The following is an 11,510-nucleotide window of genomic DNA, read 5'->3' as shown; positions in this document are numbered from 1 at the left end:
TCTGAATTAATAAGATGTATTATAGACTAATATAATAAGAAAAATAACATATAAATATTGCTCGACCGACTACGACAGAGCTTGCTGAAGATCATGGATTAAATCTTTAGGATCCTCCACACCAACAGAGATGCGAAGTAGTGTCTCAGACACATGAGGGTCAGTCATGGCTCTCCACTCAATGAGTGACTCGACGCCGCCTAAAGAAGTAGCATGATGAAATAGTTTTAATTTGGGCGGTAGTGCTCGAGCGACTTCGGCAGATTTCACTTCGATGGAGAAAGTAGGATTATAGAGGCCGTTTGGCATTTGGGTAGCGACGAAAGAATCGGTCTGTAACGATGAATGATAAACCTTGTCAAGAGTCGGCAATGAGCCGTCGGATAATCCTTTGGCCAGGAACTGCACAATCTCGAGCGCACCGCGGCATTGGGCCTCGAGTCTGATTTTATAGGTTCGAAGGGACCTCAGCAGCAACCATGCCTCTAGATTCCCCGGTTGTAAACCCAATAAGCCTCGATCTGCAAGCAGTTTATCGCGGACAGAAGAATCTTTCGTTACAAGCAAGCCTGCAAGAAGATCAGAATGACCACCAAAATACTTTGTAGCTGAGTGCAAAACCAAATCGGCACCGAAAGCAAATGGGTCTTGAACGGGAGGGGGGCCAAAGGTTGCATCGACTACCACATGAGCACCACGAGAGTGGGCGAATTCGGCGGCTTTAGCGAGATCGATGGCTTCACCGGTGGGATTGATCGGTGTCTCGACGTGGAAAACGTCGTCCTTGTCGAGCTCAGTAGAGTAATGATCAATGATCTTGAACGACTGACCGCTGACTCTGTTTAAGACTCCAAGAACGTTATGACATCCATGATATCCACCATCAATTGCAACGCGGGCTGGCGAGTAGTATAACATTGCGCCGGTGAAAGCAGAAAGCCCTGATCCGTACACGACAACATGACCACCGAGGATTGAGCTCAAGACAGCCTCTACACGATCAATAACAGGATTGCCAAACCGCGAGTAAATATGTTTGCCAGGACCAGAAAGAAGAATGTTGTGCTCCCGAGCGGGAATCATCCTTGGATCATGGTGGAACGTAGACGTAAGATGTAGCGGCGCCGCCACGTCAGTCAGAAGAGCCAGTTCATCATCTGCATGAACACCAAGAGTCGCCAAATCTAGATCAGACATTTTTGTACTTGTTTTTATCTTTCTCTCTGCTGTAGTCTCTTTAACAGCTTGCGAGGAAGACTAAAAGAAATGCTCGAATCCTCGACCGAAGTGACGCAAGATCTGGAGAAGCAGTGCGGCTTAGACCTTTCACGTGATGATAGCCAGGGACCAAATTGATAATAAGTAATTAATTAGTTGATTTGATGAATCTTATCGAGGCATTGGTATAAACTTCATATAACCAGTGGAAGGTATTCACTTGAGTATACAATAGCTATATTGGAGAAGACATACGAAGTTAACGAAGAATGGTGTCGAGCAGAGTGAGCAGTCTAACTTCACAGCTGAATCTATACCACTATAGTTTCTCTTGCAGATAATAATAGCAAGCAAGATTCATAAAGAGAAAATGCTCGTAGGCCAATAGATGTTCACCTATTCAGTCATCTTTTGTCATTACCATTAGTCCAACTTTCCAGTTTCATCAACTTCCTACACAAACAAAAAATGCCCAACCTCCTAACTTAATTGCACAATGCTCACATGATTGTCCACTTAAACCATAATGCCACAATCCGTATCCAATTAGATTAGAACGGCTGTCCAGGGTATCCGGAAGCTGCTGAGGAGAGCAGAATAAAACAACACTTATAAAAACTCGTTTAGTTCGAATTATCGCAATCTCACAGAAAGGCAGTAGAGGACCAGGAAATACGACTGTCTACGATAATTTATGAGTTACGGCTGGGAAAGACGATCCACGAAAGCGTACACCAGATCGTCGCCTACCTCGATACTCCTCCATCCCTCGTTGGCCGACGCACGCACACTGATTAGAAACGCTGCTTTTGTAGCTTCCTCTGCCTTAGCAATGTCGGATTCTCTTCCTACAGCAACTACTACAACCACACGGCGTATCTCGAGCGTGCAACCGCCTCCCCAGGACCTGATTGATGCGATTGCACAGGGATCCGGAGCCGGCGAGTCCTCTTTAAATCCGGACTCGATTGGTAGCGCAAGATCCGGAATGACAAGCTCCTCTGCAAAACGATACGCCGCCGAGCCAATCGCCCTTGACGACTTGTTCACTGCTCCAGGAGCAGGAACTGTGCCCATGACACCGATCTCTGACAGACTCGACTTGCCGGCAGAGCCCACCGACAGCGGTCTGAATCTCGCAGTGCCCCCTCGCAAACTCGCCTTCCCGGAGAACCTGTTTCCTGCTTGGTTGGCAGCAAGAAACTTCGCTCCACACGCGCAAGGTGCGTCGTTTGTGTCTTATTTTCATGGTCCAGTGACGACACTACCCGCAAGACGAGCAGTGATTCTATCATCCATGGTTGTGGGTTCCCTCGTCGTTTTCACATCTATGCAGCACTCCTACAAAATGGACGCACTTTCCCTAGCTCTAGGAACTTGTGCCGCTGCAGCTGCGATTCTGCGCTTCGTCGTGTTATCGTCACCAACAATAATTGGTGGAAGTGCGCTGGGCAGCTCGCGTTTGCAGGTGTCGGATGTGATTTCAGACCGGAGGAGGTCGTCGCGTGCCGTCGCACTGGGAATAATGCAGGCTCTATTTGTCGGCTTGTTTGCCTATTCGGCCGAGCGCCAGACAATGGCCTCGCTTCACATGAACTACTTTTCTGTTCTGGCTCCGCTAGATTTTGTATTGCAGCGACTGATCCTGCGCGTTCCGCTCATCGGATCTCGACGAACAATTGCCGGAACCGTGCTCAACATTGTTCCCCAGATCCTTGCGCTTCTTTCGCACGAGTGGGAATATGGCATTGAGGCGGTTCCGATCGCCATTCTGCAGACTCTATGGTCCTATACAATCTTTCTCGAGCAGGCTGCGACTGAAGGTGCAGCATGGCTGGCAACGCTTTACGTTGCCTTTCTTGTTTCTACCAATATTCTGTGGCCGATCGCCGCAATCAGTTTCGTATTTTATAGTGACAGCGCATCTTCGCCTGACTCTGTCGGGGTAATTGGTGGCCTCACGCTCAGTTTGATTGCCGGTGTTGCTGCGGTTTGTCTATTTGCTGGCAGTGGATCCATGATCAAGTATTCATCTAGCGCCCACATCGTGGTGCTTGTGTCTACTGCGTCTGCTATTCTCATCGCCTTATGGCATACAGTCTCTCTCCTACCCTGGATGCGATTGGCGGCGGTCGTGGTGAGCGGACTCGCCTGGACCATCTACGTCAAATAGCGGATGTTCTGACAATCTCTTTGGACTTTTTTATTACTACTATTATTACCATTATTAATATTATACCTAGTGATGTACAACAAACGGCAAAACGACGGCGAGCACTAAGCCAGCGGAGGAAAGACTTATTGGAGAGGTGGTTTGCGCGAATGTATATAGATTAAAATTTGTTTTTATTAATAGTTAGAAATGCTTAAACTGCTAATTTATTTCGCCTATCTCCCTGTCCACGCAACGATGTGTGCATAAACAGCCTAGCTGACATAATCGTCCGTGTTGGGAAGGAAGTTGCGCTCGCCTGTCAAAATGTCAAGGCTAGGGTGTCTAATTAGGGCAATTGCCCGTCAGAAGTCAGTGCCGCACGGCACCAAACTATACCCAATGCAGACTAGTCTATCGTTTCACTGCGATCCTGGCGTGTCTCAATTCTGGTGTTGTTATGGGGAGAACAGACCCAGAGCTGGACATGGACGGTAGCCGTCTTTTAGACTCCAGTTCACACTCGTTTCGATACCCTCGCTTGGGTCACCGCTGCGAACTTCGTCAATTTTCGTTTCATTCAATCTCCAACTATCGTCCTCGCTTCTCCTGTCGGGCTATTTCTCTAGATCTCTGTTTTTCGGCGACTAGTTCTGCGCGTTTCAGGCATTATTTTGCGTCGTGTTTACTGCACTTTCTCGGTGAGTTTGGTTCGTTCGAGATCAGTCGAGTTCGTTCGAGTTCGGTCGACATCTGTTTCCCTTCGACTCGTTCTACGCTCGTCTGGGTTTTTGTTCGGAGCTCGACGGTCATAAAGGCGTCTTCTAGCTAGTTTCCTTTTCCCGCTACGTAGCCGATTCTTGTCAGCATCGCGAAGCAGGATCATTTGTTGCAGACACGATGAACAATCAGCCGGCCCATGCCAGTCAGAATGAGCATGTAGAACATGCTCAACAGGGCCAGCAACCAAGTCTGTCGTTGGTCAGTCAAGGCAACACCATCTCCAGACTACAAACCGAGGCCGAAACATATCCTATCTCGCCGCTGTCTAGACCGGCTCCCTGGAGCGACTCCGAATTTGCTTATGGTGCTCAATCCACTTCAGAATATCGGCCACGGATAGATTCGGTCTATTCACCCAGTTCTTCGGGTTCTCGTTCGTCGTACGCGGCCTCTATTAGGTCATCCAGAACCTCCTCTTCTGGTCTTTCGGCCTTCTCTATTCCATATTCCACCACATCTTCCTTCTCGGGTTCGTCTATCTCTTCTAGGCTTTCGTCCTCAGATAGTCTCCCCGCGGATTTCTACGATGGCTCCATTCTGGCTCCTCTTCACATCTCTGCTCCTCCTGATAGTATCGGTCTACCGTTTCCTCATCGACCGTCCGACCCTCGCTCAAACTCGCTCGCTGTCATTGCGGAAAGTCAACGTTCTCTGAACGCTGATCTTGACGATTTAGCCAAAGACTGTAAGGATATTCTCAAGCATGTTTCGAAGCGTGATCTGGATCTCTCAAAAGCTGCCGCTACTCTCACAGAATATATGCGAATTCTTATTCGCAATTGCTCTCATCACAATATCCCTGCTCTCCAGCCCTCTCCCATTAACAATTCAGCCCTATCGCTCATCCTTAAAGTTGTTCTTCATTTTGCTGATAATCTGCTTGTTGGTTTACCTTATGCCTCGGCTCGCAGTGTTCTATTGCGAGCTGCTTCGGATCTAGGTGTGAAGCTGAAACTTGTTCCCGTCTACACTGCGGATTCTGCTCCTCCGCAACCAAGAAATTTTGCTTTATCGGAAGCGTATATGAAGCCAGAAGCTGCGACCGCTTCTACCATAGAGCATGTCAACAAATTGATGGACATTTTACCCAAACATCAGGTGATGGCTGTCCAGGATGGTGCTTTCATTGCTCCGATAGCACGAGGTCTATCGGAGTCTTTTGCCGTAGTGTCGGTTTTGTTTGGCATGCCTACTCCTACTGAAACAGATTATGACAGCGTATCTTCTCTATGGGATGTTGCCGATGATATCCACTTCTTTTGCCAAAGGAATAGAATTCAGGTTGCAGCTGGAAATGGCTCGACGGAGGCTTCGGCCCAACCTCGCACCAGAGTGGCTATGGGTGGATTCCGCAGGCCTTTCAGGGACTGTGCTTCTAATGCCATTCCCCCTATGTCGATGTCTATTGCTTCAGAAGATGCTGAATCACTCAGTGGAACTCTAGGAGGATATGTCTATCCCAAAGTCGACCCAAATGATACTTCACTTGCTGCTTATAGTCAGAGCAGCTTTGCTATGACTTGTGCGCATGTTTGTCTTACAGAGTCTCGAGTGCAACGTCCGCCGGTTTGTGTTCCCTCTCCTGTACTGGTGAATATGTATCGTAATGCCTTACTGAAAGAGTATGCCAAGTACCCGTCTGGATCAGACGAGCGCAGGGCTTTCAAGCGATTTGTACATGCTTTGGATGATGATTATCCTCGCCAGAATGGTCGGTCGTTTCCTGCTAAGTTTGGTGATGTACTTTGGGGAGAACGCACTTTGTGCAATGGCATGATCTCCGATGTTGCGGTTGTTCGATGTCGACCAGGTCTTAAGCCACAAGAAAATATACTTGGAGATGATGTTCCGTTTGCTGAGTATGACCCGTCTTTGATGTTCACCAATTTATCGGTACGTCGCGTGGTGAAGCGGCTTGTTCCAGGTCTTGATGTTTTCAAGTATGGCTCGACTTCAAAGTTCACAACTGGTAAGCTGAATGGCCCACGTTTAATTTACTGGGCAGATGGCGCATTACAATCTTCTGAGTTTGTAGTTGCAGCTAGTGGTTCTGGAATGTTTGCCAGTGGAGGAGATTCAGGAGCGTGGATTCTACGTAAAGAGGGTATTTCTGGACTTGGTGTTATTGGCATGCTTCATGCATATGATGGCGAGCATCGTGAGTTCGGACTGTTTACTCCGATGACGCGGATTCTTGAGCGACTTCGGGAAGTGACCGGTATAGAATGGGGAGTAGTTGGAGCAAAGGAGTCTGATAGCGGCGAACAAGATGATATGATGGTGGGAGGATCGGAAACATCGGATTCGTCACACGGAAATGATGACTCCAATTTGGATTCGTCGTCTGATTCTGATTTAGAGTGAGCAGAGAAAAAATTTAGAATTCATTATGATTTGAGTATGACATGAAAGTGACTGGTCTCAGATGAGAAAGATCGAGGATGGAGGATAAGCAAGACAAATCAACAGCGATGCTTTGTATTTATTCGATGATTTTCCACCAATTGTTCTTCTACGTTTTATTCTTTCTATTTTTCTGACGAGCTGGTATACATTTAGAGTTTGTTGATTGTAAGATTAGTCCGGGTGGTACGTCAATTTAATTTTTTTTATTTTCTCTAGTCCCTTTTTTTTTACTTCTTTTTGATTACTCTTTTTATTTGTTGGTATCGGGTCGTTTTATTATTTTTATCTTATTTAAATGGATTTAAGAACGGTTGAGTCTAGAGAACACTGTGAGTAATCGAAAATTAGTTAGTCATGAGCGAAAATCTCGGAAGGCTTGATTTGGGAGAAGGTAGAAGATAGTAGAAGTGCAAAGTCGTCATGATTTAAATAGATAAGAATGGAGAAATTGGTGGAGGAAGTATAGATCAGGATTCATAAAATCGATAAAATTGATTGCATTGTATACAATTGAGCAAGAAATCAGCATGAAATTAGACCACAGCTCCTTAGAAGACACGCACGAGCGAACACGGCCGGCTCAATACGTTTCCATGTCCACGAGTAGACCCATTCTTGCACCTAAGAAAGTAAGACTGAGCGATGGCCGAACAGCTACATTTTACGCATTTTTTCGGGCAGATGAGAACGATGAAATCGAGCTTTGCGTATCAGACTCAGAGCGTGCTGTTCTTTCTGAGCGAAATATTGATTCATTCGTTTCCGTACTTCACAAACTACTTAACGACGAAATCGAAGGTGGACAAACCTAGTAAGCACGACTGCCTTGGCAATAATTTGCTTTAACTATTGGTGCGCGACTGACGAATTCTAAACAGTCCTCAATTAGATTTGTTTTCGTTCGCAGAGTTCAAAAGTTACTGGTTTGCGACCTTCACAGCAATCTTGGTTCTAGACAGCGAGGAGTCGACTAACTTGGCAAGCATCGATGCGATCTTTGCTGATGCTGACGAGAGAGTCCTGGCAACTTTCTACACCAAACCAAACTATCCCGGTCGCTGCTCGCATGTCTGCAATGGAGCGTTTCTAGTCAGTCCGAAATACCGAGGAATGAAAATCGGGAAATTGCTAGGCACTCAGTTCCTTGAATGGGCACCCAAACTTGTACGTATAGAAATAAATCTAGGCCGATGATAATTAGGACTAACATTTGTACTAGGGATTCAAGTCGTCCATATTTAATCTTGTGTTTGAAACGAACATTGCGTCCTGGAAGACTTGGGATAGTCTTGGATTCGAGAGAGTTGGAGTCGTAAAAAATGCCGTCTATATCAAGGGAATTGACGGGCCAGTGAATGCTATCATTTTTGGATTCGACTTCACAAAAATTTAAAAGCGTAATGGATATTGTTCTTGTTTATTATCTTACTTCGATTATGAATATTAATCATTAGACTGTATGTCTATTTTGAGATGATTCAAGTTGACGTAATTATTATTGTGCAGCGTTGCCTGACTGATTTAATTAACGAAGATTAATAATCAAACGCCCGAACTACAGTCAAAGATATTCGAAAACCAATAAATTAAATCTAATTAGTATCTCCGTCTGAATTCGTAGCTCTACGCCCGAAATGAGTTCTCTGTTCGGAAGAGCTTGGACGTTTTGATGTCCAACACCACTGACGATAGAATTTAACAGACTATTGACACTTTTGGCAGATCCAGACAGGATCTCAATACTTTTTTTTTTTGGAAATTACAAAAAATTACGAGAGATTACAAGCTCCTGTATTGTTATGATTATTAATAACACAAAAACAGACCTCATTTACTAATATATCTTCAGGCTCGCTCACGCGGCTCGCAATCCCCGAGTAGATGTCCCAAGCAACTTGAGTCCGAATACATATTTTATATTTGTCGCAATTGGGTATGACCGCTTCCACTCCTTGCAGTATAAAACTGAACAAGAAAATGGCAGAGGAAGATGATGATGATGAAGCGACAGTAGACCAAGTTACAAGCAATTTTGAAGGAGGCCAAACCGCTCTCGAGCGTGCAAAGTCAAACTCGACCCGAGCCGCCTCTTTCGTCGACCAGCAAGAGCAAACCGACAATACTGCTTCGACTGGTGACGAAAAGAAACGCACTCTGGTGGATTGGAATGGACCAGATGATGAAGAAAATCCTATGAATTTTGGCTATTTTAGAAAGTGGGCTATAACCATGATTTGCAGCGTGGGAGCTCTCTGCGTGTATGTGTCGATTTACCCCTCACCGGACTAAAGGTCGACTTTCTCTCGAGCTTTCACCACTAACTGAATATCTCTAGAGCCTGTTCAAGCTCGATTTATACGGCAACTTACACAGGAATGATGAAAGAGTTTGGAGCAAATCAGGAAGAAGTCATCACCGGACTTACTGTGTTTGTGTTTGGTATGGGCGCTGGGCCAATGTTCTACGCTCCGTTATCCGAGTTTTATGGCCGTCGAATCATTTACATCATTTCTTTTTTTTTCTATATTGTCTTTCAATTTCCTATTGCATTTTCCAAAAACATCACTGCAGTTCTTGTCAATCGATTATTGGCAGGCTTGTCTGGTAGCGCGTTCATGTCTGTTGCTGGCGGAACAGTGTCTGATCTTTTCCAGAAGTCCCAGCTTGGAAAACCTATGATGGCATTCACAGCAGCGCCGTTCTTGGGCCCTAGTATAGGACCGCTGATGGGAGATTTTATTGTACATGGGTGTGGATGGAGATGGGTTTTTTATATAATGATCATTTGGTCGTTTGTTATGACCCTCCTAATCGTGTTCTGCGTTCCAGAAACGTATGCACCAGTTCTCCTTCGACGGAAGGCTCAGAGAATTCGCAAGCAGACAGGTGACTTTTCAAATATTGCGCCGATCGAGCTAATCGATCGGTCCGTGTTAGCAACTGTCTTGTTTAGCGTGCGCCGGCCGTTTGAGCTGCTTTTTCTCGAGCCAATGGTGTTCTGTTTGTGTCTATTTACATCCATCATTCTTGGGATTATGTATTTATTTTTTCAGGCCTTCACTCTTGTTTTTGAGAATAATCATGGGTTTAAACCTCAGCATGTTGGACTGAGCTTCATGGGCCTTTTGACAGGTATCATCTTAGGAGTACTTACTGAGCCTTTCTGGAAACGCAACTATGATCGCTTGTCTCAAACTCGCGGTAATGGCGTGGGAAAACCAGAATATAGGCTTCCTCAGGCAATGGCCGGGGGTGTTTTTACTCCTATTGGAATGTTTTGGTTTGCGTTCACTACCTACAAGGGCATCCATTATATCGTTCCAATTATAGGCAGTGTGCCGTTTGGGTTTGGTATAATATTAGTTTTCTCGGGAGTATTCACTTATCTTGTTGAGTAAGTCTTCTTTTTAGTCCTTGAAAATAACTCTTTTGTTTGTCTGAATTTACTAATTTACTGTCTTCACAGGGCATATCGTCCATATTCAGCTTCTGCATTGGCGGCGAATGGATTTCTTCGCAGCTCGTTTGCAGCGGGATTTCCTCTATTTTCCGTTCAAATGTACAATAAATTAGGATATGCCTGGGCATCTGCTCTTCTGGCTTTTTTAATTTTAATGTGCTCCCCTTTTCCTTTTGTCTTTTTTGTTTATGGCGAAAAATTGCGCAAGCGAAGTAAATTTGCTTGGACAATACCTGACGACGAGCAGACCTTGAGTCAGAATCCTCAGGAAGATCATTCTACTCCGTGCGACAACAATATTCATGAAACTGATATCAGGATGGACGAGTCAGCTAAAGCAGAGAATAAAACAGAAACTGTTTGAAAGGATTTCTGTTACCTATTTCAGATAGGTTAAAGTTCTAACATTTGGCTTTCGTGCCCAGAAAGTTCATTTAGGAATTATTGTTCCAATGATTTTATCTATCGTTTTTCTATTGGTTATTTTTTTTGCATCAGGTTAACATCTCTGCCGTTCTTTTTCGATTTCTTGATTTCGCTCTTTATTTATGCAGACTTTGGTTCCCAGTCTTCTCTATACCACGTTGCTGCCCTGCATATTTAAGTTATAAAAATTCTGTAATTAACTAATTATTTAAATTGATTACGTTCAAGAGTAACGAATGCCAGAAACTGAAATAGTGGGCTCTTAGAAATCTGTTTCGTTGGAAACGGGGATACTAAATTCCGAGGCGTTCATGACTGCTCGGTAGTGTACCTGGTCCAATATTCGATGAGTAGATCTTAATTCTGGATATCTTTCTAAAATTAAAATAATCACCAATTAATTTATTTATCTTTATACTTCTGCTAGAGCTTATTAACTAAGACTGCTCTGGATTCATGATTGCTGCTGCATTACATCTCGGACAAAGAGAAATGACCGCACAGCCCCTTAAGGCACCAACAGCAATTAACAGCGGCAACGTTTACTTTGTTTCAATCCAGGCAATAAATAAAACAGAATCACACTCGGAATAGGCCGATCGTACCGACTTTTGTGTTTCTCCGAAACATTTAAGTGTTAATCGTCGAGAACAGCAAACAGCTGGTGGTCAGACTAGTGAGTAATATGAAGATCAAGTTATAGTGCCCCAAATAATGACTTGAACCGTTAGTCCGGTAGGAAATAATGCTGAGAGACTGAGATCTAAGAAATTGGCTCTTTTAGGAATTTAAACAAAGAGTTGTGCAAAAAAGAAGATGGGAGTAAACCTTTACAATTTTCCACCTTGGCCTAAATCGTGCCATCAGGCAACTATGCAATACAACTTTAACTAGAAGATCACTAAAACGTGTCTTAAATCTAACCAGTGATTAAATTTACCCTAAAACTAGGCAGATTGTGATCTATATTATTTGTACAGTGTCTCAGTAACTGCCTGCCTTTCTCTTCTGCTCAACTGAGTGAAAAAGGTGGGCATCAGAGCCGGTGGAATAATCCATTCAAAT

The 11,510-nt window shown here is 44.5% G+C and overlaps 5 protein-coding genes across 5 annotated transcripts; 4 read left to right on the top strand and 1 right to left on the bottom strand.

The window, feature by feature from the left end:
* On the bottom strand, nucleotides 1-1,265 carry V1516DRAFT_673470 (pyridoxal phosphate-dependent transferase). The gene has a single exon (XM_066921921.1). It carries the CDS (start codon nucleotides 1,195-1,197, stop codon nucleotides 70-72), a length of 1,128 nt encoding a protein of 375 aa, XP_066778229.1. The 5' UTR covers nucleotides 1,198-1,265; the 3' UTR covers nucleotides 1-69.
* Nucleotides 1,266-1,836: 571 nt separating this feature from the next.
* Nucleotides 1,837-3,617, top strand: V1516DRAFT_673468 (uncharacterized protein). The gene has a single exon (XM_066921920.1). The coding sequence runs from the start codon at nucleotides 1,913-1,915 to the stop codon at nucleotides 3,389-3,391; it is 1,479 nt and encodes a 492-aa protein (XP_066778228.1). The 5' UTR covers nucleotides 1,837-1,912; the 3' UTR covers nucleotides 3,392-3,617.
* Nucleotides 3,618-4,270: 653 nt separating this feature from the next.
* V1516DRAFT_706993 (peptidase family S64-domain-containing protein) lies at nucleotides 4,271-6,998 on the top strand (the record flags this gene model as incomplete). The annotated part of the gene is made up of 2 exons (XM_066924168.1): nucleotides 4,271-4,533; nucleotides 4,726-6,998. The coding sequence occupies 2 exons, from the start codon at nucleotides 4,271-4,273 to the stop codon at nucleotides 6,515-6,517; spliced, it is 2,055 nt and encodes a 684-aa protein (XP_066778227.1). The 3' UTR covers nucleotides 6,518-6,998.
* On the top strand, nucleotides 6,999-8,161 carry V1516DRAFT_673464 (uncharacterized protein). The gene is made up of 3 exons (XM_066921919.1): nucleotides 6,999-7,370; nucleotides 7,438-7,723; nucleotides 7,779-8,161. The coding sequence occupies exons 1-3, from the start codon at nucleotides 7,087-7,089 to the stop codon at nucleotides 7,950-7,952; spliced, it is 744 nt and encodes a 247-aa protein (XP_066778226.1). The 5' UTR covers nucleotides 6,999-7,086; the 3' UTR covers nucleotides 7,953-8,161.
* Nucleotides 8,162-8,364: 203 nt separating this feature from the next.
* On the top strand, nucleotides 8,365-10,837 carry V1516DRAFT_673461 (major facilitator superfamily domain-containing protein). The gene is made up of 3 exons (XM_066921918.1): nucleotides 8,365-8,817; nucleotides 8,895-9,953; nucleotides 10,026-10,837. Exons 1-3 carry the CDS (start codon nucleotides 8,495-8,497, stop codon nucleotides 10,381-10,383), a joined length of 1,740 nt encoding a protein of 579 aa, XP_066778225.1. The 5' UTR covers nucleotides 8,365-8,494; the 3' UTR covers nucleotides 10,384-10,837.
* The last annotated feature ends 673 nt before the right edge of the window (nucleotides 10,838-11,510 follow it).

This window comes from Lipomyces oligophaga (genome assembly GCF_038497815.1).
Source record: "Lipomyces oligophaga strain CBS 7107 unplaced genomic scaffold V1516scaffold_3, whole genome shotgun sequence".
NCBI classification, from domain to species: domain Eukaryota; kingdom Fungi; phylum Ascomycota; class Lipomycetes; order Lipomycetales; family Lipomycetaceae; genus Lipomyces; species [Lipomyces] oligophaga.
This window is presented reverse-complemented; position numbering and strand designations above follow the sequence as displayed.

Excerpts from the sequence above, each read along its gene's own strand:
- V1516DRAFT_673470 (XM_066921921.1), bottom strand. The coding sequence starts at position 1,197 with ATGTCTGATCTAGATTTGGCGACTCTTGGTGTTCATGCAGATGATGAA.
- V1516DRAFT_673468 (XM_066921920.1), top strand. The coding sequence starts at position 1,913 with ATGAGTTACGGCTGGGAAAGACGATCCACGAAAGCGTACACCAGATCG.
- V1516DRAFT_673464 (XM_066921919.1), top strand. The coding sequence starts at position 7,087 with ATGAAATTAGACCACAGCTCCTTAGAAGACACGCACGAGCGAACACGG. Across the intron at positions 7,371-7,437 it reads ATCGAAGGTGGACAAACCTA|TCCTCAATTAGATTTGTTTT; the intron begins GTAAGCACGACT and ends AATTCTAAACAG. Across the intron at positions 7,724-7,778 it reads TTGAATGGGCACCCAAACTT|GGATTCAAGTCGTCCATATT; the intron begins GTACGTATAGAA and ends CATTTGTACTAG.
- V1516DRAFT_673461 (XM_066921918.1), top strand. The coding sequence starts at position 8,495 with ATGACCGCTTCCACTCCTTGCAGTATAAAACTGAACAAGAAAATGGCA. Across the intron at positions 8,818-8,894 it reads AGCGTGGGAGCTCTCTGCGT|AGCCTGTTCAAGCTCGATTT; the intron begins GTATGTGTCGAT and ends GAATATCTCTAG. Across the intron at positions 9,954-10,025 it reads GTATTCACTTATCTTGTTGA|GGCATATCGTCCATATTCAG; the intron begins GTAAGTCTTCTT and ends CTGTCTTCACAG.